Raw genomic sequence first — 27139 nt, forward strand, 5'->3', positions numbered from 1 at the left:
CTGCCTACTAACCTCATCCCGCCCCCTTGACCTGTCCGTCCTCCCTGGACTGACCTATCTCGTCCCTACCTCCCCACCTACACTCACCTTTACTGGCTCCGTCCCCGCCTCTTTGACCTGTCTGTCTCCTCTCCACCTATCTTCTCCTTTATCCATCTTCTATCCGCCTCCCCCTCTCTCCCTATTTATTTCAGAACTCCCTTCCCCTCCCCCATTTCTGAAGAAGGGTCTAGGCCCGAAACATCAGCCTTCCTGCTCCTCTGATGCTGCTTGGCCTGCTGTGTTCATCCAGCTTTACACCTTGTTATCTCAGATTCTCCAGCATCTGCAGTTCCCACTATCCCTTTGTGTCCATTGTCTCTTAGCTTTTCCAGTAAACTTTGATAATACCAAATGTGAAATTTGACAAAGGACTGTTGTTTAGACATGTTCATTTAAAGGGAGAGACTGCCACTCTATTATTATCCAATTCATGACTTTCCAATTGCTGTGTTAAAACTGCAAAGGTCACCTGACTCCCTTAGTAGCCCCTCAGTGAGGTTCACCAATGCCCATTTTTAAGTAGAGGCAGCTCCAGAAGTTCTATAGGGTGCAATCCTCTTTAAGATTCTGAATATGACAAAGACTTAATGACATGGCATAAAAAGGACGGTAACTCCAAACTGGTCAACGGTGGGTTTTTTTCCGATGAAATAAATCTCTTGTTTCATCTAGAAATCTAAAAATGTTTTTCGATGATCTATTAAGCAATTTTCTTGTAAATAGTAGCCAGGTGGAGGAACCTGTTGTTTTGCCATACACATTCAAGCACACATTTGCCAACTTGGCTGAGCCCTGAACTTGGATTGACAGTTGAAGGTCAAACAATTTTAAATTAAGGATGAAGAAAAGTTTATGTGGAGGCGCACTCTACGATGTAATTCATCCATGAAAATATTTTCACAGGATTACACTTAACAGAGAATGAAATCTATTATTTCCTTTCCAACCTACCTTCTCTTCCTGCTTATTAACTATTGTCCTTGTTAAATGCCCTGATTTGTATGATGGCAGAGGAAGGATATGCCAAAACAGCTGTTAATGTCCCAGGATCGAACCATCTGTCTGGTCCATTGACCAGGGAATGTTGTGCAGTGAAAAGATGTGAGGGTCATTTGGCTTAGTGAAGAAGGGGAAGGATTTGAAATGTATAAGACAATGATATTTTGGAAAACCAGCAGAGATTCAATTTCATTTTTGTTTTACTTGAATTTTCAAAATGCATCAGTATTAAACTTCAGTATGATGTAGAGTCATAGAGTCATACAGCACGGAAACAGACCCTTCAGTCCAACTTGTCCATCCCGACCAGGTATTCTAAACTTAACTAGTCCAATTTGCCTGCATTTGGCCCAAATCCCTCTAAACCCTTCCATTTCATTTGCCCGTCCAAATGTCTATTAAATGCTATAATTGTACCAGCTTGGACCACTTCCTGTGACAGCTCTTTCCATACACACACAATCCTCTGCGTGACAAAGTTGCCCCTTAGGTTCCTTTTAGATCTTTCCCCTCTCACCTTAAACCTGTGCCCTCTAGTTTTGGACTCCACTACCGTCGGAAAAAAGACCTTGGCTATTCACCTTATAGAGGGCAGAATTGGGTGTTTGGAGTTGCGGATGATTTAAGTTTTAAAGCAATTGTGCAACACTGATATTAGCATAAAATATTCCCTTTATTAGGAGCACGTAGGTTCACTGTGTAAATGTGAAATAAGAATGGATTTACTAGTAGGTACATCTCTGTGCACTAATTGCTATCTACATTCATGAAAGCTGGGTGATTCATATATTGACTGGTAGAATATTGCGCTGGGGCACCTTGCTGAGCCATTAATATAAATGGACATGGAGCATGTCCTTGCCCATGTTATTTGGTTTGGAGGCTGCTGACCTCTGTGGACCTGTTGGAAATAATATATGAAAGAAAGTGATTCTTGGGGATGTCTCTATCTACCGTAAATACAGTGTGGAAATTTGGATTATGTGAAAGCTGCAATAGTTGGTGTGGAAAGTAAATCTATATTTTTTTTTATAAAACAGCTTGTGGTTTTGCAGTTTCCCCTCCTGTGGTTTGAGTCTTTCATTTTCTCATCAGTTCGACATTTTCTCTCTCCCCTGTCCTTGCAGATAAAGTAGAGCTGCCAAATACAGCCAATGTGGAGGTTGAAGTGACACCTCCAAAGGATTCTCCCCCAGCAGTGCAGAATGGAAGCCTACCCAGTGGAGCAGAAGTTACAGCAGGACAGGTATGTGTCATATCAAGAAGCATTTTGGGATCTTCTGGATGAGCAGAAGTTGAGTATCTATCGTTCAGCACAAGGCAAGATTCAGCTTTATTCTCGATTTACTTTTGAATTGACGCATTTGCTAAAGGCTGGGCATTGGTGGGGTAATGGGTTCCTGTGAGAGGTGGAAGGTGGTTACCAACATTTTCAGTGATAATTTAAACAATTGGAAGAATAAATTGCTGGCATTATCCAACTAAAGCTCTCCTTGAGAATAACATCGCTGAGACACCGTGGCCTGAATTTTAGCTCCTGAGTTGGAAGTGCAGAGTCAGGACAATTCCGAGCTCCACAAGCGTAATTCAGATGCCTGGAAGAAAGGATTGTTGTTCTGGAGGACAGCAGGTTTTATGTGAGTCATGTGGGGTGACCCCAGAGAGCGAACAGGGGCTGCAGTGGCCTTTGATGCACTGATACTTTGTAAAAGCCATGAAAAAATGCAATAAAACAAAAGCAAGCCCTCAATCCTCATCTATCTTCCAATAAGTTCCCCATGTGCTAATCATGCCAATCCATGCTGTATGTTGTCCTCCATCTGCCCCTATGGCTCTTAATGCCATCCATGCCAAAAAATGCCATCTACCCGCCCTGCGTCAACAGATGTCAGCCCATGTTCCCACACTAATAACCCTTTGCTACACACCTGCTATGACAATTCACCCAAGATGTGTGCTGAAATAAGATGGGATCACCTCGTGTATATTGAAGAATTCACCATATTTTATAAAAATGGTCATTTATTTAGAAAATCCACTCATTCTGTTCAACATCCTTTAAACCCAAGTTAAAAATAAGCATTGCAATTCATAGTCCCATTTCAAAACTTTTACAAAAACTGCTTGGAGCTGTCAAATTATGAAATGACGTGCACCCCACTGTTAAAATGAAAGATTGTGAAATCAGTCATTTGGCAATAAACCTGTAATGATAGCCCTCAAACCATGTCAATAGACATTAAATAGCAAGCACTGATCTTCTTTTAACACTACAGCCTTTTTTTCCAAATGTTTAAATGGCAGACAGTTTAAATGTATTGACAGCTGCAGTGGCTTCATGCACATTTTATGCACGTCTTTAACAATTAACAATCTTGAAGGTGTCCCAGAACAATATCCAAAAGTGACATTTTCCAAGTTCTGCAGAAACTGTATATCTTCTCTTACCGGGTCTGACATGCACAAAGCAGGAAGAAACTACATAGTTACTTTCATAAACTATTTATAATATACCTCCATTGCTACCCTTCCCTATCACATCGCTTCACTCTGGACTATTTTTATAATAACAAAGTTGCTCTCCATCTTGATGAAAGCTCATGCCAATATGTAAATAGAACTGACAAGTGAAAGAGCTAATGGATCTACCGTAAATGCAATGCACTGATATGATTGGATTTTGTATGTCTGTTTGTTTTTTAATATGAATATGCTGCAGTTGTTTTTATTAAAACACGTTTCCCTGAATGATGTTCCTTGGTGATGCTCAATAGAATACTCTTCATAATTTAAAATAGCCAACTATTGATACCCCCGATCTATTTTCCTGGTAGAAATAGCAATCACTTTGGACAGAATGCATTTTAGGTTTCCCAGTATCTGGATAAAAATCCTTGGGAAAAAGAAAAACGCCCATTTACTCCATGCTTTGCAGATGTGTCAATGTCTATATTGGTGGAACTCCTAATTTGACCCCATGGATGAACTTCCTGAAAATAGAGGTGATTTGTTAAAGATCAATTAAGTTCTTACAATTTACCTATTGAAGATCGTCAAGAAACACACATTGTCACAACGGATTGAATTCTACCAGAATCTGGTCAATCATGGTACAGAAACAAATTGATTGTTAATGCCAAAAACAGCCTCATTACTTATGACATCTTGTTGCTTGTCAATTAGGTTACCCAGGCAACTGAATGAGTTTTGTTGAATTGCAAACTGTTACAGCCTTAATGAGAGACAACAAGGTGCAGAGCTGGATGTACACAGCAGGCCAAGCAGCATCATAGGAGCAGAGAGGCTGACGTTTCGGGCCTAGACCCTTCATCAGAAAAGGGGGAGGGGAAGGGGGTTTTGAAATAAATAGGGAGAGAGTGGGAGGCGGATAGAAGAGGGATAGAGGAGAGGATAGGTGGAGAGTATCGGCGCCGCCTCGTGCTCCCACGAGGAGCTCGAACAGTTCATACACTTCACTAACACCTTCCACCCCAACCTTAAGTCTCGGATTCTCCAGCATCTGCGGTTCCTACTATCTCTGATTCAATTTTAACAGCCTTAATGATACAGATATGTATTTAGACTACCTTCATTACTATCTCTTCAGGAAAGGCCATTTGAAAAAACAATGAAGTATTAAAATAATTCCAATGCTGCAGGTATTGGAGATCTGAGAACAAAAACTAAATGCTGTAAAGTCTCAGGTTTGGTGGCAATTGTGGAGAGCAAAAGTGTTTCAAATCCACTGTGACTGTTCTTCAGAACTTAAGCATTAAATTTTGCCATTTTAAACATTTTCCATATTTCCCTCTCTCAATGATTCAATCTCTAGCAACTATTTTGACTTCCATTGTAGGGTAAACCACTTAAAGTACTGTTACTTTGATGTTCAAGCAGATGTTAGGCAATTTTTACACAGCAAATTCTCAAGGACAGAAGGTTAAATGATTGACCATTTAATCTGTTTTTAATCATTGTGTTTGAGGGAGAAACATTGCCAGGCCATGGGGAGAATTCACTTCATTAAATATAATTGTGAATGTTTCAAATTCAGCAAACAGGTAAGTGAACATAAGAACATAACAAGAAACAGTGGACCATTCAGCCCATTGTTCTACTACTTTATGGCTGCTCTGCCCATGTCTCAGCTCCTCATTGCCCTCAAAAATCTATCTACCTTTGTTTTTAATATTTTCAGTGATCTCACCTCCACAACTCTCTGGGATAGAGAATTCAAAACATTCATGACTGTCTGGGAGAAGAAATTCTTTCACATCTCAGTTTTAAATGAGTGCCTCCTTATTATGAAACTATTTCCGCTATAGTTCGACATTCTCCAACTAGTGGAAATGTTTTCTCAAGCCCCCTTAGTATCTTTAATGTTTCATTGAAATCATTCCTTACCCTTCTAAACTCGAATTCATAAAAGCCTAACCTGTCTACCTCTATGATACATCAAACCCTTCATCTCAGGTATCGGCCGAGTGAATTTCCTTTGTATTGACATTGGTGTAGTTTAACTTTCTTGCATATTGACACCAAAACTATACACAGTACTGCAGGTGCCGCCTCAATAATGCCCTCTAAAGTTGTAACAAAACTGCCCTGTGTTTAAATTCCACGTGTTAATAATAAAGCAATGAATAAAAATTCCATTTGTCTTCTTAATTACTTGCTGCGCCTGCATAGCTTATGTTTTGTGTTTCATACATAAGAACACCCAGACCCCTCTGCATTGCATGTTTTGGAGTCTTTCTATATTTAAGTAATTGTCTAATCTTTGATTCTTCCTGCTAAAGTGCACGAACTGTCATTTTCCTACATTAAACTCCACCTGCCAAGTTTTTGTCCACTCACTAAACCTATCTATATCCTGTAGATTTCTTATGTCCTTGTCACAATATGTCCTCCTACCTTTTTATTACATCATTAACAAATTTGGATACATTCCTCTCTGCCCTCTCCTCCAAGTCATTAGTAAGGACAGTAGTAATTGAGGCCCTAGAACTGATTCTTTTGACACTCCATTAGTTACATCTTTCAAGACCCATTAATCCCAACTCTGTTTTCTGTGTGGTAATCAATCCTCAATCCATGCTGATACATTAGCCCTAATATCATGAACTCCTGTGTTGCACAATAACCTTCCACGTGGCACTTTATTGAATGGCCTTCTGGAAATCTAAGTACGGTAAATTTACTGGTTCATCTTTATTAACTCTGCGTGTTGTATACTCAAAGAACTCTCGTTAATTTGTCAGTCATGACTTTTCTTTCACAAAATGATGCTGACTGATTTTGTTAAGTTTTGTTTTCCGAATGTCCTGCTATTTCTACTTTAATAATGGACTCCAGTATTCTCCCGGTGATAGATGATAGGCTGGTGCCTATAGTTTCCTGCTTTTTGTCTCTGTTTTCATTGAACGGGGCATCATATTGGCACTTTTCCAATCTGCTGGTTCTCTCCCAAAATCCAGTGAACTCTGGAATAAATAGACCACTGTTTCTGCAGCCACTTCCTTTAAAGCCATTGGAGACAGGCCATCTGGGTCTGTGATATGCCTGCATTTAGTCCCATTAGTTTGTCAAGTACTTTGTCCAATGGAGTCTCACTTTCATACCTCATTTGATAGGACTGCACTGAAGAGGCAGCCTAGATGCAAGTTGACACCATTGTATTTGTACATGCTTTACAAAGTTGGATGTTGCATATACTAAAATAGTGCCAAATTGGCCAGAGTTTGTTATTTTGTTACAATCTTCTTTATAGAAGGGAATATAATTCAGGAGTCTTTAAAATTTGTTTTATTCATTCTTGGCACATGAACAAATTCAGCACTTATCACTGCTGGTAATGGGCTGCTATCTTGTTGTAGCAATCCAGGAATAAGGAATTCCAGGATTTTCATCCAAAGACAGCGGCTGTTGCTAAGCTGTTTCAGAGATAGTAGGAACTGCAGATGCTGGAGAATCCTTGATAACAAGGTGTAGAGCTGGATGAACACAGCAGGCCAAGCAGCATCAGAGGAGCAGGAAGGCTGACGTTTCGGGCCTAGACCCTTCTTCAGAAATGGGGGAGGGGAAGGGGGTCCTGAAATAAATAGGGAGAGAGGGGGAGGCGGATGGATAGAGGAGAAGATAGGTGGAGAGGAGACAGACAGGTCAAAGAGGCGGGGTTGGTTACAGCACAACAACAACAGCATCCCTGAAGAGTTCCAATAGACCTGTTGACTCATAGGGCAACCTAATGTGGTGGGTGTGACTGACTAAAATGGAGAAGGGTCACTCAAGAAGGCGCCAACACTGGCATTTATCCCTCATGACAATTGGCCATTTTGTCCTGTCCACTGAAGGAAAGACTACTCAAATCTGACTCTCTTGGTTCACTCTTAATCATCAACAGACTGATAGAAAGGTATTATCAACATTGGTACAAAGCATCCTTACTAATCATTGGCTCACTGATGCTTAATTTAAATTCTGTCAAGACCACTTGGCTCCAGACCTCATATTGCCTTGGCCTAAACGTACACTAAAATGCTGATTTCTGGGTGAGGTTAAAGTAACTGCCCTTGTGCTGGATTTCACTAAATGCACCATCAAGAAGCCCCTGGTAAAACTAGATAACAGACAATCGGGATATCTTCAAAGCATCCCTGAAGAGTTCCAATAGACCTGTTGACTCATAGGGCAACCTAATGTGGTGCGACTGACTAAAATGGAGAAGGGTCACTCAAGAAGGCGCCAAAAATATGGAGTGATTTTATCAGGAACGCGCAGAGGCAAAGTTGAGGCATTTGTAAGACTCATCTACCCAGCCCTCCAAGCACCAGCTTCCCTGCAGATTATTGGCATCTCGCAATCCAACAAATCATCAGGAGTCAAGGCATTCTCAAACCTGAGGTTCTGCTTAGGTAAAAGAAAGCAATATCTGAACAATAATTAATGAGCTGTAGAAAGCTAACTTAATTAGGTTATCAGAACATATGAATATTTATCATAATCTTAATATTCTCATTCATAGTATAACATTTGTGATTTTGCTGTAATATTAGTACCAGTCTCTTTATTATTCAGGCTGCTGCCACTCTCAGAGCTGTCTACTATACTCATCCCTGATCTACAGTAACTCATGCTCCTTGCTGGTTCTTCGGACATACTTTTACTGAAGGACAGTGATACATTAGACAGCATTCATGGCAAGCCTGCACCTACCGTTTTTACAAGGATAAAATCATTTATCAAAATGGTGCTGAAGCTTTTCCATCACATCACTTTTTAACAGTACAGCTCTCGACTCCCATCTCCTCCTCTATGCATGTTAGATTTAAGTGTTACTCAGAGCAGAACTACCAACGCAGTTGTACTTGTCTCATTCTTAAGGCGCTTTTCCAAAGTCAACGTTGCAGGTATTCTCCTGAATTTCCCACCAGGAGAAATCTATCAGGCCAATTTAATTTCAACCACCATCTATTATGTTTATTCGTAAGATTTGGAAATTCTTTTTGCAACTGAATAAAACTTTGAATTACGGCTGGGATTTTACTGGGAAGAAGGTGGAGTGATTTTAGAATCATGTCAGGTGGTGTTGGGTCAGACCTCAACGTCGACATGCCTGAATGTAATTCCATGATAAATGGAAAACTGCAAGGAGACGACGCTCATGTTTCGAAAATGAGCAATTAAACTGTAATTTGGATGATTAAGGAGGCAATTAAACCTGATTTTACGGGACCTTTCGGATTTTCTGGTTAGCCCATGGTTCGCACAGCACCAGAGACTCGGCAGCTTTTCAAGGGAAGCGACTGCTGGTCTCACTGCGGACTTGACCCTGTGTGGAATGGCTGCTCCATTTTCATTGTCAAGAAGGAGTAGGGCAGCGATTCAATTAGGGTCAAGGTCCAGGGCTCTTGATGGAGAGGAGTGGAGGACCGGAAGTGGGGGAGGTTGTGTTTCTGCTGCCTCAGGAAGGATGCTGTCATTATGCAGGCCATGCTCAGGTAGCAAAGGCATCGTACATTCCAGAGGAGGTTCATCCAGGCAGGAGGAGAACCCGAGAGGGAGAGAGGGAGGAGCAGCTCAAGGGATCCCAACAGCGGCAACAGCAGACTCAGCTTCGTAAAGGGGCAAAATGAGCATAATGCCCCAGAAAATGCCACGGGCAGAGACCATCGAGGAGATGAGATCCTTCCTGATATCGGAGCAGTTGTGCCTCTCCCAAGAGGCTGTGGGAGATGTATGGTAGGGAAAGTGAGCTCTGGATTTATTGTTGGATGCCAGGGATTTTCAAGGTCACTGTGACGCCGAAATTCTACAACACAGGTTCATCACAGAGCTGCCATGGAGGTGTACAGCATTTATTACCAAACTGATATGGCCAGTTAGGCAGAGCAACAGAGGCTTTGACTCCAGAACTGGATTCTCCCAGGTGCAAGATCTCACAGTATACACCATTGACTCACAGTAACTTGAAGGGATTCTACTTCCACAGCATCCAATTCATTTGTGACCACTTCCAGCTATTCCTGCAGGTATGTTCTTGTTTTTGTGGGACCACTCGCGAGACTCTCATTTTCCAATATTCCCCAAGATGCCATAGCTCCCCTTCTGCAAACGTGAGGATCAATAGCTTCTGGCCATGAAGATTAGCTGTTGCCGCGGGTGTCAAAATCAAGGATGGGGTCAGAGTCATGAGCCATGCTACACACTGATCCTCCGACCAAGGGACCATATGGCTCCTTAAAATGGGATTTAGAGATCTGGACTAATCAGGTGATTGCCCCGTTCTGTATTCCCAACAAGGGTCTCTGAAATGATGGGAGGTAGGTTGCACTTTGCACAACCCAATACTGCAGAGGGGTTAAACCCAGACTGTTCATGACAAAAAGCACATGACTTCCTCAGATGAGGAAGCTGATGAGGAGCTGCAGCATTTTTTCAGGTATGGAAGGTCCCATGAGCTGCATCAAGGAGGCTTGAAGGCAAAGGAGGCACTTATGTACGCAACTTCTGTTGAAATGACCCTTAATGATTCAGCCACCTAGCTGCACAAAAATCCTCACAAAAATCACTGCCTCTGCTCTAAGTTCAGAGCTCCCTGTCCACGACAATGTGCAGTTCATGAAGAATCCTCATGTTTACGTGTGTCTCATGTTGCTCCTGGTATCTCCTGCTGCACTAGCCATTGAACTAGTGTTCAAACATGGGATATTCTGTGCCAATGGGTTACAGATCCTGGTTCAATACAATTCTGCCACTGCTGATAGCCCAGAGTAGGACAGCATGAGTCAATAAGACAAGCCAGGCTATGGACAAAGCAGAGGAAGAAGGCAAGAGTTCGCTCAGAGCAATGGCTCTGGCTGAGCTGTCACCGGTAACAGGTTGGAACAGCGGGAAAATCAACTTCCAAGGAGTAAGAATGGATCTGGGTCAAATAAAGCCAGAGCCATAGGGTTGGTAGGAAAAGTTGGCAGATGTACAATGGGCTACCCTTCAAAGAAAGGCTGGATTGGGCATAATCCTCCAAAAAGGAAAGGCAGCACCAACAAATCCAGAGCATCCAGGTTGACACAAGATGTGGAAATTATGATTAGGGGATAAAAAAGATAAAGTGTACTTTTGTTACAATAGAGAACCAGGCTAAAAATATAAGTTTTAAAGGAATGGTGAAAAAGCAATCAACAGAAGCAAAGAAGGGACAAGGAGAGGCTGTCAGCTAACATAGAAAATGGAATTCCAAGGCATATAAATAACAAAATGATGGTAAAAGGAAGATAGGGGTTAATTAGGGGAACAGAATGGGATTTACACATGGAGGACATGACTGATGTGTTCAATGAAAAGTTTGCATGTGTCTTCACCGAGGAGGAAGATGCTATCCACCCCATGGTGGTAAAGGGTGGAAGTTCAGTCTGTAGGAGGGCTTGATATAATTGATAAGGAGGTACTTGATGAGCTGTTTGTGCTTAAAATTGGCGAGGCATTCAGATCATGTGAAATGAATCCAATGATGGTATCGAGAATAGTAATTGCAGAAGTGCCAGCAATAACTTTTGGTTTTCCTTAACTTCTGGGATAGAGCCAGAGGACTAGAGAACGGCAAATGTTATGTCTTTGTTCAAAAAATGGTGTAACAAATAAGCCGAGTAACTGCAGACTCATCACTTGTGAACTTCTGTACAGAAATTTCTAGACATAATAATTTGGGACAAAATTCATCATCATCTTAGGCAGTCCCTTGGGACTGAGGATGACTTCCACAGCAGAATCGTTGATCCTGAGGTTAATTCACATCCAGTGCTGGATCCGCATGCACTAGGCAGCTGGTGTTTAAAGAGGTGGCTGGGGGTGCTTAATTTCTCACATGCTTTTCACTGCCTGTGTTTGGCCTCTACCTGGGCTTGCTGGAGATATTTGAGTTGGTTGGCATCTTCACTGGTGCTTCTTCAGATCTTGGGAAGAGTTTTTCATGTGTTGGTGGAGGATATTGCATATTTTCAGGAAAGCTGCCTTCCTGGTAACCACTAGCCGTGATCAAGAGTGCATTTTGGGTCCTTGGATGATGTGGTCTTCCGAGTACAGCTGATTGGTCATAACTAGATCCTAGATACTGGTGATGTTGGTCTGAAAGAAGACACTGATGCTGGACTGCCTATTCCAACAGTCAATTTGCAGGATCATTGTGGACTAACCATTGGTAATGTTTCTCAGAAGTTGAAGTATCTGCTATGCATCCACATGCCTTTTACATAGATGAAAGGAAGAGGAGCACTGCTGCCCAGTAGAGTTTGGTGTCGGGCTTAATGTCTTTGTCATCAAACCCTCTGTTCCTCAGATGGCCAGAGGCTGGTGCACTGGAGATGATGCTTAATTTCATCACTCCCAAGGTATCAGAATTGATCCATGTGTTCCAGCAGCTCTCCATGGACTTTGATAGTCAAAGGAGAAGTCTGATTAAGGACCTTCGTCTTTTGGATGTTTAGCCTAAGGCCTATTTCTCTCAGCTGCCTCTTTGAATGCATCACCACTGGCTTGGAACTCGGGCTTTGAGTGTGCACACACAGGTATCATCTACATACCGTAGCTCGATGAGAGAAGTAGGGATGGTCTTGGATCTGGACTGAAGGTGTTGCAGGTTGAACAGTTTCCAACTCATCCTGTGGAGAAGCATCATCTCAGTGGGAAGCTCCATAGATAAGAGGTGGTGTGTTACAGCAAGGAAGAAGGAAAAGAGCGTTGTTGCAATGACTCAGCATGGCTTGACTCCAGTTTGCACATTTATGGGGCCTGTAGTTGATCCATTGGTGAGGATCATGGTTTGCATGTTGTCATGTAGTCCACAGAGAAGAGTGACAAATTTCTACAGGTAGCCAAATTTAATGAGGACGCTCTGTAATTCCTCCCACTTGGCAAGAAAAGGCCTTTGTGAGGTCAAAGAAGGTCATTTATGGGAGCTTGTTGCTGCTCTCTGCATTTTTCTTGAACATTTCCTGGTTTCCCATAATTATTTCCCAACCTCAACTCTGAGGCCCATGATCACTTTTGCGCTTGTCTTCATTTTTATATTTTTAAGCTCCTCCTATCTATCTTGACATTACGAGTTTACCAGCAAAGTTTATTTTTCCCCTGTTTATCTTGGTCAACCTTTGTTTGTTTTAAGATGTTCCTAATCTTCTGTTTTACCATTAATCTTTGCTGCAGTTTTTTATCTTTCAAGTTGATGCTATGTTCAGTTTCTCTCATTAACCCTGGTTGGCTTTTGCACTCCTTAGAATCCTTCTTTTTCTCTGGGATCTACCTTTATTGTGATTCATTAACAATTATCTTAAATATCTGCCATTGTTTGTCAAGAATCTTTGCTGCTGAATGCATTGCCCAGTCAACCCCAAACAAATATGTCCCCATTCCTTTGTAAATATTATTATGTAAGTTGTATCTGGTCCAAATTTCTCCTTCTCAAACTTAATATTAAATCCTACCATGTTATGTTCACTATTTTCGAGGGAATCTTTTACTTTCTCATCGTTTATTAAACCTGCCTTGTTATACATCACCAGATCCAAAATAGCCTGCTCCCTGGTTGAATCTGCAAATTGGTCTTGGATACTTTCTGGAATGCACTCTGTGAATTTGATAAAAGACACCCATAATTAATGTACGGCCTTTTTTTTAAGTAGCCCTGATTATCTCTTGATTTATCCTACGTCCTACAACGTAGCTACTGCTTCTCCTCCAGAAAGAGAGAAAGATAATGTGTTGGCACTAGTACAGTCACTACCAATGTCCACTCACTTTTCATGGTTATTGGCTAATGGAATTATTGACCATTCTGGTTTCTCCGGAGAAGCAACTGCCTCCCTCTATCAATGGGTACCACCATGGGTAAGGTTCACCCTCCCATGCATCTACATCGTCATACTTAAACATTTTGTAAGGGGATTGAGGTATCTCACTCTACTGGTGAGCAGAGAAGGTCATAGAACATAGAACATAGAACATAGAACATTACAGCGCAGTACAGGCCCTTCGGCCCTCGATGTTGCGCCGACCTGTGAAACCAGTCTGAAGCCCATCTAACCTAAACTATTCCATTATCATCCATATGTTTATCCAATGACCATTTAAATGCCCTTAAAGTTGGCGAGTCTACTATTTTTGCAGGCAGGGCATTCCACGCCCTTACTACTCTCTGAGTAAAGAACCTACCTCTGACATCTGTCCTATATCTATCACCACTCAATTTAAAGCTATGTCCCCTCGTGCTAGCCATCACCATTCAAGGAAAAAGGCTTCCACTGTCCACCCTATCTAATCCTCTGATCATCTTGTATGTCTCTATCAAGTCACCTCTTAACCTTCTTCTCTCTAACAAAAACAGCCTCAAGACCCTCAGCCTTTCCTCATAAGACCTTCCCTCCATACCAGGCAACATCCTGGTAAATCTTCTCTGCACCCTTTCCAATGCTTCCACATCCTTCCTATAATGCGGTGACCAGAACTGTACGCAATGCTCCAAGTGTGGCCGCACCAGAGTTTTGTACAGCTGCAACATGACCTCATGGCTCCGAAACTCAATCCCTCTACCAATAAAACCTAACATACCGTACGCCTTCTTAACAACGCTATCAACCTGGGTGGCAACTTTCAGTGATCTATGCACATGGACACCGAGATCTTTCTGCTCATCCACACTACCAAGAATCTTACCATTAGCCTAGTACTCTGTATTCCTGTTACTCCTTCCAAAGTGAATCACCTCACACTTTTCCGCATTAAACTCCATTTGCCACCTCTCAGCCCAGCTCTGCAGCTTATCTATGTCCCTCTGTAACCTGCAACATCCTTCCGCACTATCCACAACTCCACCAACTTTGGTGTATCCGCAAATTTACTAACCCATCCTTCTACGCCCTCATCCAGGTCATTTATAAAAATGACAAACAGCAGTGGCCCCAAAACAGATCCTTGAGGTACACCACTAGTAACTGAACTCCAGGATGAACATTTCCCATCAACCACCACCCTCTGTCTTCTTACAGCTAGCCAATTTCTGATCCAAACCGCTAAATCACCCTCAATCCCATGCCTCCGTATTTTCTGCAATAGCCTACCATGGGGAACCTTATCAAACGCTTTACTGAAATCCATATACACCACATCAACCGCTTTACCCTCATCCACCTGTTTGGTCACCTTCTCGAAGAACTCAATAAGGTTTGTGAGGCACGACCTACCCTTCACAAAACCGTGTTGACTATCCCTAATCAAATTATTTCTTTCTAGATGATTATAAATCCTATCTCTTATAATCCTTTCCAACACTTTACCCACAACCGAAGTAAGGCTCACTGGTCTATAATTACCAGGGTTGTCTCTACTCCCCTTCTTGAACAAGGGGACAACATTTGCTAGTCTCCAGTCTTCTGGCACTATTCCTGAAGACAATGACGACATAAAGATCAAAGCCAAAGGCTCTGCAATCTCCTCTCTAGATTCCCACAGAATCCTAGGATAAATCCCATCCGGCCCAGGGGACTTATCTATTTTCACACCTTCCAGAATTGCTAACACCTCCTCCTTATGAACCTCAATCCCGTCTAGTCTAATAGACTGTATCTCAGTATTCTCCTCGACTACATTGTCTTTTTCCTGTGTGAATACTGACGAAAAATATGCATTTAGCACCTCTCCTATCTCTTCGGACTCCACGCACAACTTCCCACTACTGTCCTTGACCGGCCCCAACCTTACGCTAGTTATTGACTGTCTCACAGCACTGTGGTTAGGTACTCCTCCATGATCTCTCTCCAGGCTTGCTCAGTCGGGCAGAGACTTCTCCTCTTTCTGTCCCTGGTGAAGATGATGTCCTGCTTTGCCCAAAGAGTCTGGAGGGAAACATGCAGGGAGTCATCACTGAACCGCAGGGCCATCTGAGGTCTTGTTTCTGCCTTGCCTCGGGGCAATTGACACCTGCACCTTACCTGTGTTGTGTTTAGTTGATGGTCTTGAACTGGGGGAGTTCCTCAGCTGGAGGCTGATGGTGCCTGAAGGTCAGATGCTGAATGAAGGTGGCCCGTGGCTAACAAGATGGTCACTGGCTTCCAACCAGTCACTTTAATTCAAGATTTGGGTGCTGGTAACCCTTTGAACATACTGCCAACCCTTCCTTCCACCTTAGTGCTGTCCACTGGAGCTGAATGGTCAGCAAACCCCACTACCAGCCATAAATTGCCCATACAGTGTGAGATTGCACCACAATCTGAGGCTGGAGCAGGAAGGTGAGCACCACCACTTTCCCATCTCCATCTCCCCTTTCCAATTGGGTCCAGAAAGGCCTGGCCATTGTGTAAATATACCGTGCCATTTTTGATGTAGCTATTTAAAGTGTAGTGCAGGAAACTGCAAGCAATATTTCTTCCTGTTGTGCAAATCAACATCATAGAATTTATAAGAACTTTAGTCATCACAGAGCTCTGCTGTGAATTCTGTTCCTTTGACCAATGTCAGCCCTATTAGAGGTTGTCTTAGGTGGCTTTGTGCAAGGAAGTATTTGTACCATGTTTGGGAAGGAAGACCTCATTCAGTGAATGGTGATTTCCAGAGGGTACTGTATAATCCCAGGAGTTAATACAGCAGTCATTCCGTTCAATGACACTGTGGCATCAATATCTGTCGGGCTGTTCTATACATGATTTAGATATGACTCACCCTGTTTTGTTTGTGTCTGGAAAATTCCTCTTGTTGTTGCTTAATAGAATTGCTTGCTCACAAACAAATACACTTAGTCACATGCGAATAATATTTGAAGTAATGGGCCAGAGCATGATGATCCTGAAATCAAAGTAAGATCTCTGAGCAAGTGTGAATGAAGTCTGATACTAACCTCAGAGCTTGTTTATCATCAGGCCAGCAACTGCTTGTTTCCAGTGCTATTCCGCAAAGTGGGTTTGTACTTGGGATGGTTGCATTGCTGATGGGAGCAGGTAGATCTTTTTGGGGAGAGAGGGGTTGGGCATTAAGGGGAATGCCAGACAACCAGGGAAGTGGGAAGATCAGAGGAAGGAAGTTGTTTTGAGGAAATGGGAGGGTGATCAACAGGAGGGAGGAGCAGTAGTCAGTGGCTGCCCATCGTTTTGATGAGAATCTCAGAGGGAGTGCCCCCGGGCTCCATGTGCAGGTACCACATTTCAGCAAAACTCACCCTCTTGATAGTGATTTGCAGCAGTCTGCTTAAGGATTGATAGTTAGGCTGTACGCGGCACTGGCTTTCCAGGCCAAGCAGTTTGGTAACAGAGACATCAAACAAGGTTCAGGCCCACTCTGTGCAAACTGAAACTGCCTGATAGGAGCATGTTACCCTGGACACTGTGTCAGATCCTTGCAATCTGCCAGTGTGACAGCTATGCATACATGACACAAAATGAGCTTAATCTTTCTCAGCCTGAGGGAACAGCCTCCAAGGCAGGACTGCGAGGAGTTTCTGAGAAATAAAGATTGAGCCTATGGCCTGACACATTCCCACCTCCACAGTGTTTTTGAGCACTGACAGTGGCTCACTGATGAACATAATTGAGTATCTATTTGTGGGCTCATTGGTAATGCCAGAGGAACTCTCCAGTAGTCAATGCTCCCTTTCTCCCCAGCCCAGTGAGGGCTGAGCTCAGCAACTACTGGAGATCAAGCAAGGCATCTGGTTTTAACCCCTTACCTCACATGACCCACGGCCAAGCCATAGCAAACTGCTGCCATCCATGCAGTGGGAGGGGTTGGCTTCCGCAAAGGTGGTCTGGCAGTTTTGGCCGTGGTTCATTGGATTGAATTTAATGACTCGCTCTCCAGAGAGCGCCGCGAGATGAAGATGCTGTCACTCTCCCCCTCCCAAAATCAACAGTACCTTTGCCTCCTGGTGAGGTGGCTGTCATTTCAAAGTTCTCTGGTTGGGCCTACAGAGACCCAGCAACTCCTTCAACCCCTCCGGAGGGACACACTCCACTGGGCCGTCTCTGGGAACATCTCCCAGTGTAGCCTGACAGACAGAGCCCTTCCATCGTCCCAGTTCGTGTTCTTCATCACAGGGCAATTCCTCCGCATATATGCGTAACTGCCCACCGTACAGCATACTTCTAGCATCCATTTCAAGCTTCTAAAACAACTGCAGCACCATTGAATTTCTAGGCTGATTTGCTCAGGCTTTGGGAGTTCTTTGGTTTCGCCTTCAGATATTCATTTTAATCACAGGGTGATTATAAATTTAACGATTGCTTTAAAGATGTTGTCGTCCCGGTGCGTTGAAGTATCCTCCTGCCCCTGGGCTGTAATGATTTTAAGTGGAATGTCCACAAACTTGACAGGTATGCTTGACAGCTTTAGATAAAACTGCAGTGACCTTGCAGCATCTGCAGTTACTGCATACTGGGAGACCCAAAAGCTCTTTTTTATTTGTTTATTGGGTATTATGTGAAAGGAATTAAAATGAGACTGATTCTATAAATGACATACGATCCACTGTCAGTGAAAATCGACCCCTTGTTTTCATATTGTGATAGCTTGGACAAATAGTTATATTTCTTCCCACTTCTTATGCATAACCAGGTAATCCACTCTTGTATTTTTGCTTTCATGAAATTCCATTCTATTACTAAATAAAACATTGCACTGGACAAGGCTGTTTATATTATGATTTTAATGTTGAAATAATATCCAGTGATCTCCTTGCTTTGATGGCTATTCACTTTCAAATCAAATATAATTCTTGAAAAACAATTGCATTTACGTTCTGAATCAAGATACAGCTAGGTATTTCTGCACATTTTCATTACTGTAATTTTAAACACTTTGATACATCCTTGGTGTATGTTTAACAAAAAAATTGTGTTGGAAAGTTTGCACTAATCTGGATGTGAAATGGGCAGGGCAGATGGAGGAATGTTTCCTGTGCATTAAGTATAACAGAGTCATAAACACATTGTGTATAAATATGTTTATGGTTTCTATTCTGAGGACACAGTAAATCAGTTTCCTATGGTTTACAGACAAAAATCGTAACTGTCAAATGGTATATGGTCCTTCTTCACTTCACAAAGTTTCCTCTGATTTGTCGCAATCTATCTCTCTCTTCCTGGCTTTTGAGCACAGCTGAAAAATGATGCCAGCTTTTCTCTCTGTCAGTGGTTCTGCTTTTTCTTTCTTCCAATGACCAATCAGTAGATTTTTTTGCAGGTATTACTGCAGTTGGGTTTGGAGATTTATTGAAGCAGTTCAATAAACCACAGGCAAACATGCTCTTATAAACTTGCCTCGGTGCAATAGTGTTGTGGACCACTGTCAGTCCATGTCTGCCCCACTCATGATTGCTTCCTCCCATTTTCCCACTGGAATAAGCCTGTGGACTAGCTTGGCATCTGAGCCAACTGGAACTTTAAGGCCTGGACCGGTGAGCTGTATCAGGGAATCAGTCCAATTGCTCCATGCAGCTCACTGAATTTATTTCTGCGCAGTCTTTGGGTGTCTGGTGGCCAAGGTAAGAATGGTGACCATTTTGTTGCTATTATCAGGCAGAATTTAATTTAGGCACCAAAGAGCATTTCAAGACTTGTTGTGTAAATAACAGTTAGGATTATTGTGATGAAATTGCAGTGTAATTTGTGAATGAGTGTTTCATTTGCCCTTGAGTGTAATCACTACATTTGTTTTAAGATCCAGGCTGATGTTATTACAGGATAAATCAGATCCCAGACAGGAACTTGGCTTGGTAGATCATATGTTTATTTGTTCTGCTTGAACAAAGTGGTCAAAGTGCTGAAATGTAAGCACATAATGCTGCAGATCAGTAAAGCAGATGTTTATTACAAAAGGAACAAAGACAAAACAGAATAATCTAAACTATTGGTCAGTGCATTAAGTTATAGGAGTTGGGAGGTCATGTTGCAGCTATACAAGACATTGATAAGGTCACTTTTGGAATGCTGTGTTCAATTCTGGTCTCCCTGCTATAGGAAAGATGTTATGAAACTTGAAAGGGTGCAGAAAAGATTTACAAGGGTGTTGCCAGGGTTGGAGGGCTTGAGCTACAGGGAGAGGCTGAATAGGCTGGGGCTATTTTCCCTGCAGCATTGGAGGCTGAGGGGTGGCCTTATAGAAGTTTATAAAATCATGAAGGGCATGGATAGGGTGAATAGCCAAAGGCATTTTCCCTGAGGTGGGGGAGTCCAAAACTAGAATGCATAGGTTTAACATGAGAGGGGAAAGATTTAAAAGGGACCTAAGGGGCAACATTTTCATGCAGAGGGTGGCGCATGTATGGAACGAGCTGCCAGAGGAAGTGGTGGAGGCTGGTATAATTACAACATTTAAAAGGCATCTGGATGGGTATGTGAATAGGAAGGGTTTAGAGGGATATGGGCCAAATGCTGGCAAATGGGACAAGGTTAATTTAGGATATCTGGTCATCATGGATGAGCTGGACCGAAGAGTCTGTTTCCGTGATATACAACTCTGACTCTATTTACTTAAAACACAAATTCAAAGATTTTAAAGACATAATAATAGTACAATCCCAGAATTTTCATGTATAAATTGAGAAGAAACAAAACAGCTTTGCTATAGTACCTGAAATGTCACTCCTGGTACAGCTCCCAAATCACCACTTATATAATACGGCTAAGTCCCTGTACCTAACACCACGTTCAGTTTAACTCACTTGCAATTTTAACTTTTAAACTGGAACTACAGATTGCTTCTTCTTCCTGGGGCTATCACTCATTGGAGATTCAATGAACTCAGCAATGTACCTCCTTCAATGTAACATACACTCACCTCCATCTCTCCCGACCCTCCTGAGCTGCACACCACCCCCTTCCACCCCAGATCAAGGTCGTGACCAGTGTGCTGAAATCATTCAAGTGCACAGGACCTTGGAGGGGCTGGGTTTTCGTACAGATAGCCAGCTTTGAGGGAGCATCAGGTTGAGTGTGTTTGGAACTCAGTGCCTCAGCAAACAGTGGAGGCAGAGTCACTGAATGTTTCGAAGGCAGAGATTGATACAGCAGGTACTTGACTAACAAGGAAGTCCGAGTTTATCGGTGTAGCAGGAATGTCAAGTAAAGGCCAAAATCAGGTCAGCTATGACTGTGCTAAATGGTGGAACAGGCTGAAGGGGCCAAATGGCCTCCCCTGATCCTAACTTGTATGTTCATACGTTTGAATTTCTTTATCTGAGAAAGTGGTAGTCATCTTTCATAATAACTCACCCAACATACTCAGTCAAAATAAGCAGAGTTAACTTTGGTTAATAGCCTTTTGCCTTGGATTCATTTATTCTGACTAATTCCTGTGAGGCATATTTATCTGAAAAATATTGTATGAAGTTAGAGTAAATTTAGTTTAACATGAGAAACAAATCTACACGCGAAGCTTTCAGAAATGCTTTCCTGCTTGTGGTTTTGGCAGAAGTAATTTAGAAGCAAGGAGTTAATTTGGACAGTCTTTTCATATTATATCGAACCAATTGCTCAATTCACAGGCAACTAGGGGTTAATCTCCTTGTGGGTACCACTGTAATCTCTGATTGCTGTGCAATTGCAGATCTGCTGATTATAATTATGGCATTTACTCTGATGTACTTTCACATTGCCTCTGACACGATAGTTCTCTGTTGGTCTTCCACTTGCTCGTGGTATTGTGTATTTACTGCTGATTGTAGTATGTTACCCTCGATGATAATCTAAAATCTACCATCAGGATTAATACATTCCATTTGGCATTTTACATTTGTGAATACAATTACAGAAGAGCATTTCAACTTCACTGACCACCACAATTGAGAAAACATCTCTAAGAATCCATTTCAGTGAGCCAGATTAATATTGTTCCTATTTATTGGGTAACTGCAGGCCTTTGATGGTGAGCACATATCATTATCAGTTGTCCCTTGATCAGAAGGATGTCTATTCAGGGTTGCAGTTTTTCTGCCATGGGACTTCATATTCCTGAACAGCCTGATACTTGACCCACAGATCTCTGGGCATGTGGGGAGGAGCATCTCACAGAGTGGCATGGTGGCTCATTGGTTAGCAGTGCTGTCTCACAGTGCCAGGGATCTGGGTTCGAATCCACCCTCAGGTGACTGCACGGAGTTTGAGTATTTTCCCTGCATCTGTGCGGGATTCCTTCGGGTGCTCTAGTTTCCTCCCACAGCCTGAAGATGTGCAAGTTAGGAGGATTAGCCATGGGAAATGCAGGATTATAGAGTAGGTGGGTGGGATCTTCTTTGCAGGGTCGCTGAGGGGCCAAATGGCCTGCTCTACATGGCAGAGATTCTATGATCTCATGGGTTTGTGGGATCCAATTTGCACTCTGCTGCGTCGTTAAGAATATTGTGACACAAAGTGTGATGGAGCCTGATGGACAAGTTGACACCATTTGGAACAATTGATTGTAAGCTCCTTCGAGTCATTGAGGTCAATGCTGCTGAGGTTCAAGGACAGTTCAGGATATCTTTGAAGCATTTTCTTCTTTGCCTGGAAATTTTGGAATTTAAGTTTGAAAAAACAGCACCTGGCCATTTGATTTTGCAGCTCAATCCACAGAGCCTTGCAATTCTCTGAGTCAAATGCCTGGGTCAGGTTGAATGAAATGAAATGTTCCTGGTGATGTTCTCAACGTTTTTCTGGGTCTCTGTTACCCACCAAATCCAAGTGAGAGCTTCCTCTAAGGTCTAAAGCCACGATGGGTCCCTGGGAGGATCTCCTCAGTCACAGGAAGTGGGTGATTCAGAAGAATGTGTGCCAGTATTTTCACTGCTACGCACAAGAGGAAAGTGCTTTAATATTTTCCACAGAGTGATCTATCTTCCTTCTTGAAGATAGTTACAACTGTTGCAATTTGAAATTGGGGAAGAGAGTCCTCTGTCCTCCAAAATTTAAAGGATGAGTACACACAGTCTTGAAGTGAGCAGCCTTGACAGCATCAACTGGAATAGCCTCATGCAGAAGCCATTTCATCCATTTTAACTCTGATCCCATCAGCCCTGTGCTCACTGATCCACATGGGCTGCCTACGGCCTATTCTTATCTTTGTGTTTCAACCTCTGTGTGGTGTTGCCATCCCTATTACTGTAACCTCTTGAAGACTGTTGTGAATTCTGCATTACAATCTTTCTGGTCCCTTGTGTATTCCTCATATGACGGTAGTGGCCGAAGCTATTTAAGGACAAGAGTCAGTGGTACCCACACGAATAATTGCAAACCCCAGGAGGATGACAACAAAGAACAAATTCGGGCTCATGAATGCCTGGGACTCACAGGATCAATTCTGCCAAACGGCATAAGGTGAACAGTGAGGTCCAGAGAACACTTTCTGTAGCATGAGCTGAGTGGGCCTGGGATGTTTGTGCACCACCTGGTGCAGAGAGATGATAACAGAGATCTAGCTGTGTTTGGAGGATTGGCAAAAGCAAGGAAGAAAAAAGGGGCCACTGTTTGTGGGTGAGTGGCAGGGTGGCTCAGTGGTTAGCACTGCTGCCTCACAGGGGCAGGGGCCTGCGTTCAGTTCTATCCTTGGGTGACTCTCTGTGCATGTTCTGCTTGAGTCTGTACAGGTTTCCACTGGGTGCTCTGGTTTCTTCCCACAGTCCAAAGGTGTGCAGGTTGGGTGGATTGGCCATGGGAAACACAGGGTTACAGGGGTGTGTCAGGGTACTAAAATATTTTTGCCAAGTATTTTATAAGTAGATTTTCCTAATTATGTGATCTATTATAAATCAGCATTTAAAATATCTGAACTTTATTTATACACTGAATGTTACTGCCCTGTTTTATGGCTTTTGTCTTTGCTGACATTTGGGGTCATTTTAATTTTCAAGTGTTAAAATGGGATCTTATTAGAAAACAGTGAAGGAGTGGAATCCCCTGTGTAAATCCATGTACCTCTCGCCTCTCCCTTTGTCTTCAAAAAGCTCCTAAACCAACCTCTATGATAAATATTTCCCTGCAACTGCCTCTTCCTTTGTCTCTTTGCTAATTTTGGTTTGATGGTAGCTGTGCAAGTTGGTTAATTATGACAAAAACGAGGCCTAGAAATCTCACACTGCATCTGTTTCACACACTTTAAAATCTGCATTCAAGATCCCGATATTGCAGGCAGTGTGTAGATATTAATTCCACTGCTCTGCACACCATTGCCTAGGACATTTCTGTGGGTGTCCAGGGCCTGTTTGTTGTTAGACACTTCTGTAAAATCGACCTTCAGTAAGTAACTCACTGTGTGATTAATGCACATGCAGCAAACCACAGCACTAATGAACAGTAGCTACACTGCAGCAGCAATATTGAAACAGTTTGGCTGGTTTGTCATTGTAGACTGCTGGTTAGATTCTCAGTGCATTTTTTTTTGTGGCTTATTTTCTGCTTTACGCTGTTGACCAATCTGAAACCAACAGAAACTGCTTCTGTCACTTGGACCATTCCTGCTCCTCCTGGTCTCTGGGGAAAAAAAAAGCAATTTCTCTGAAATTGAGCCTTCTGCTTTTGCGTTTCGCTGCTTGTTCCCTCAGGGTGGAGTTAAAACTGCACTCAGTGAGTAAGGCCTAATAGCATCTTTGACCTGGAATTTTGGTAGGAGGTTCCTTTCGACCTTAAGTGGCTGACATGACCACTTGCTGCAAGGAGCAGAGCAAAATTACAGAGGGTTTGATCCAGTTGGGAGCTCAGTAAGTGAGTCACCCAGGTAAATTTCACCCATCCGTTCTCAGCCCTGTCTGTAGAGTTAAAATCGCTCCTAATATTTTCTCCAGGACCACTGGTGATATTTTTCTGCAGGTCTTGAACAGCGAAGTGGCTCGGTGGTTAGCACTGCCACCTTGCAGCACCGAGGACCCAGGTTCACTTCCACCCTTGGGTGACTGTCTGTGTGGAATTTGCACATTCTCCCCGTGTCTGCGTGGGTTTCTGCCGGGCACTTGGTTTCTTCCCACAGCCCAAAGGTGTGGAGGTTAGGTGGATTGGCCATGGGAGATGCAGGGTTACAGGGATAAGGTAGTGCGGTAGCTGACAGAAGTGGCTTTTGCTGGTGCAAGCTTTCTATCACAGCTCCTTGCGATACTGGCCTGCCATACAAATGAAGAACCTCAAAAAAGGGGCCTTTCGACTACCCAGCCAACTGCTGTAGCTAGCACCATCTCTTTAAGTACAGATTGCCAAGATAACTGTTTGAGATGTTGTTTCCATTTTATGTAGCAATTGCAATCTATATGTTGCCCATCTCCCCCCAAAAAAGAGTGAAATGTTGCTTCAATCAATGGGAGTTATTTTAACCAAATTAAGTTGGTAGGAAACTGGAAGCCTTAGATCTTCTGGCCATTTTACCTTGATGGGGATTAAAAATAGAGGGGGATCTAAACAAGGTGACTGATAATCATCCATCCATTACCTGGAAGCAGCTTAGGTTAAGATTATCCCAAATATTTTAAAAAGATAATCAAAATTTTTGAGCTCCATCCAAAAGTATTGCACTGTAAGTACATGAACTTATTATGGGGGAAATCCTCACTTGCCAACGCTCTTTTACACACCTCTGCAGGGGGCAGGTAATGTTTGTTGGATGATTTTTTTTAACGACACTGTCAGAGATCACACTGTTTGCAGTCTGATGCAGTTGGGTGGCGTCTATTATTTCTCTCTGCTTGTTGTCTGTTGTTTTGGATGGACAGTGTGCAGTGAAAAGACCCCTTACACTCCAGGGCCTCCATTCTAATCTACACTTAACTGTCTTAAGTCAACAACTCCCAGTGAAACAAAAATGAGGTGGATTGGCTTCAAGCAGCTGACTGGAGTGTTAATTAGTACTGAGCCTCTGGGGCCATCAGTGTTAGCAGCAACTTGCTGATTTGCACTCCTCGTGGTTTATATAATTAAAGGTTTGGCAGTGCAGTTGTGATTTTTTTTTGTCAATCTGATGTGAGGTCAATGGAGAACCCTCAACTTTGCATTCACGGTGAGCTACTGTACATGGTATGGGGTAAACTCTGTACGCACCAAGGGAACAGCTGAAGTGTTGACGTGGTTTTGATTATTGACAGATTAATATGCCAGTCCCAATTTTGCCTGCTGTGGCTGCTATCTTTAACGTCAGTGCTCAGCAGCAAAGTGAACGGAGAGAGGATAAATGACCCTGTCAAGAATTTATGCAAACATTATTTATTTTCTAGGATTTTAAGTCTGACATAGGGGACTGAGTTTTCCATTTAAGCCATGATGCTAGCATTGGCCTCGGTTCCAGGTAGAGCAGGAAAGTGGTGGGCCCAATAAGAGCACTCACGCACACTGCCTGGTGCTGTGACCATCACATCGCAGTTCATCCGTGCTGGGAGAAATGAGAACCTGCATCATTGCCCCTAACCTGCCTCATAACTCTTGGCCCCCTCACCCTCCCTTATATGGGCTCTCAGTCCTCAACCAGTGGAATTGGTGAAGCAGCATCAATTTTAAATTGGGTTGAGATTCTTATGTCAATAATCTACTTCATCAAAGTGACATGTATCCATATAAAGTCCTCTTCCCTTCGAAAAAAGTAAGGATTACATAATGTTCTGAACTCTTCTGGACAATTCCCCAAATGTCATTGCAAAGTTTCAGTGATTCCTGAATATGGAGTTTTGTGAGACACCAGGTTTGACTGTTGAGGCAGCTCTAAAGGTCAGGAGTCCATCTGGCTGGTCTATCTGAATTGCAATCTAACCTTATTCCAGTGAAGGTGGTCAACATGTTTCTAGCTCAGTCCTACCTAGGTGTGGCTGGTCTGCGTGCTGATGGGGTTTATTTTACTGGCCAAGGTAGCTCCTTGCAGCTGAAGACATCTGAAATTTGAAGAAAGAACTATGTACCCTGTCTGTGCAGCTTCCACACAAACTCGATGATCTTTTTGCTTTGAAGGAATTTAATTTTAAATATTGGTTTTTAGAGCAAGGTTTCTGCATTTGGTCCCAGTACAGGAATCAAGGCAATGTTTCCACAGGCAGTAACAACAGTTTGGAGATCAAAGATCATCCTGTCTCATGAGGAAGCCTCGCAGGCTGCTCACAGAATTAAAGATGCCACAGCCACAGATTCAGAAATGAATATACCGTCTGACTTCAGTAGTTAAAGTACAATGAAAGGATGACCTTGGGTGTTTTGCAATTTACAGTTTTGCTCTTTTGCAGAGGATTAATTTCTGCAAATCACCATATTCCCTTTATTGCTACATGATGAATAGCAATTAATGAATACAGTTGGTCTATTTCAAGCACAGGAACAATATTTTAGATTTTGCTTAATTATTCTGACGGTTGAAGTGAATGCTTAAGGTCGCAAAGTGTAAGCTGTAAAAGTCAGTGAAATTCTCCCATTGCGCTGGTTAACAATTCAGGTCGAACACTGCGTAAAAAATGAATGTGGACACTGAAAATATGAAATAAAAATGCCAAAAAAAACTCAACAGTTTAGAGAAATAGAATTAACTTATCAAGTCAGGATAATCATTCGTTAGAACTAGTCATCAGAGAGTCTGACTAGTCAACTCATAGATAACACAGAGATAACAAGGTGTAGAGCTGGATGAACAC

General features: G+C 42.6%; 1 protein-coding gene across 1 annotated transcript in view; it reads left to right on the top strand.

Moving 5' to 3' along the window:
* LOC109935472 (sodium/potassium/calcium exchanger 2) overlaps positions 1–27139 on the top strand; it is a 93578-nt gene that overhangs the window by 43185 nt on the left and 23254 nt on the right. The window contains exon 6 of the mRNA XM_020534115.2: positions 2169–2287. Coding sequence (XP_020389704.2) covers positions 2169–2287 — 119 coding nt within the window. The remainder of the gene's footprint in view (positions 1–2168; positions 2288–27139) is intronic.

The sequence above is a fragment of the Rhincodon typus genome, chromosome 3 (genome assembly GCF_021869965.1).
Source record: "Rhincodon typus isolate 14 chromosome 3, sRhiTyp1.1, whole genome shotgun sequence".
Classification (NCBI taxonomy): Eukaryota; Metazoa; Chordata; class Chondrichthyes; order Orectolobiformes; family Rhincodontidae; genus Rhincodon; species Rhincodon typus.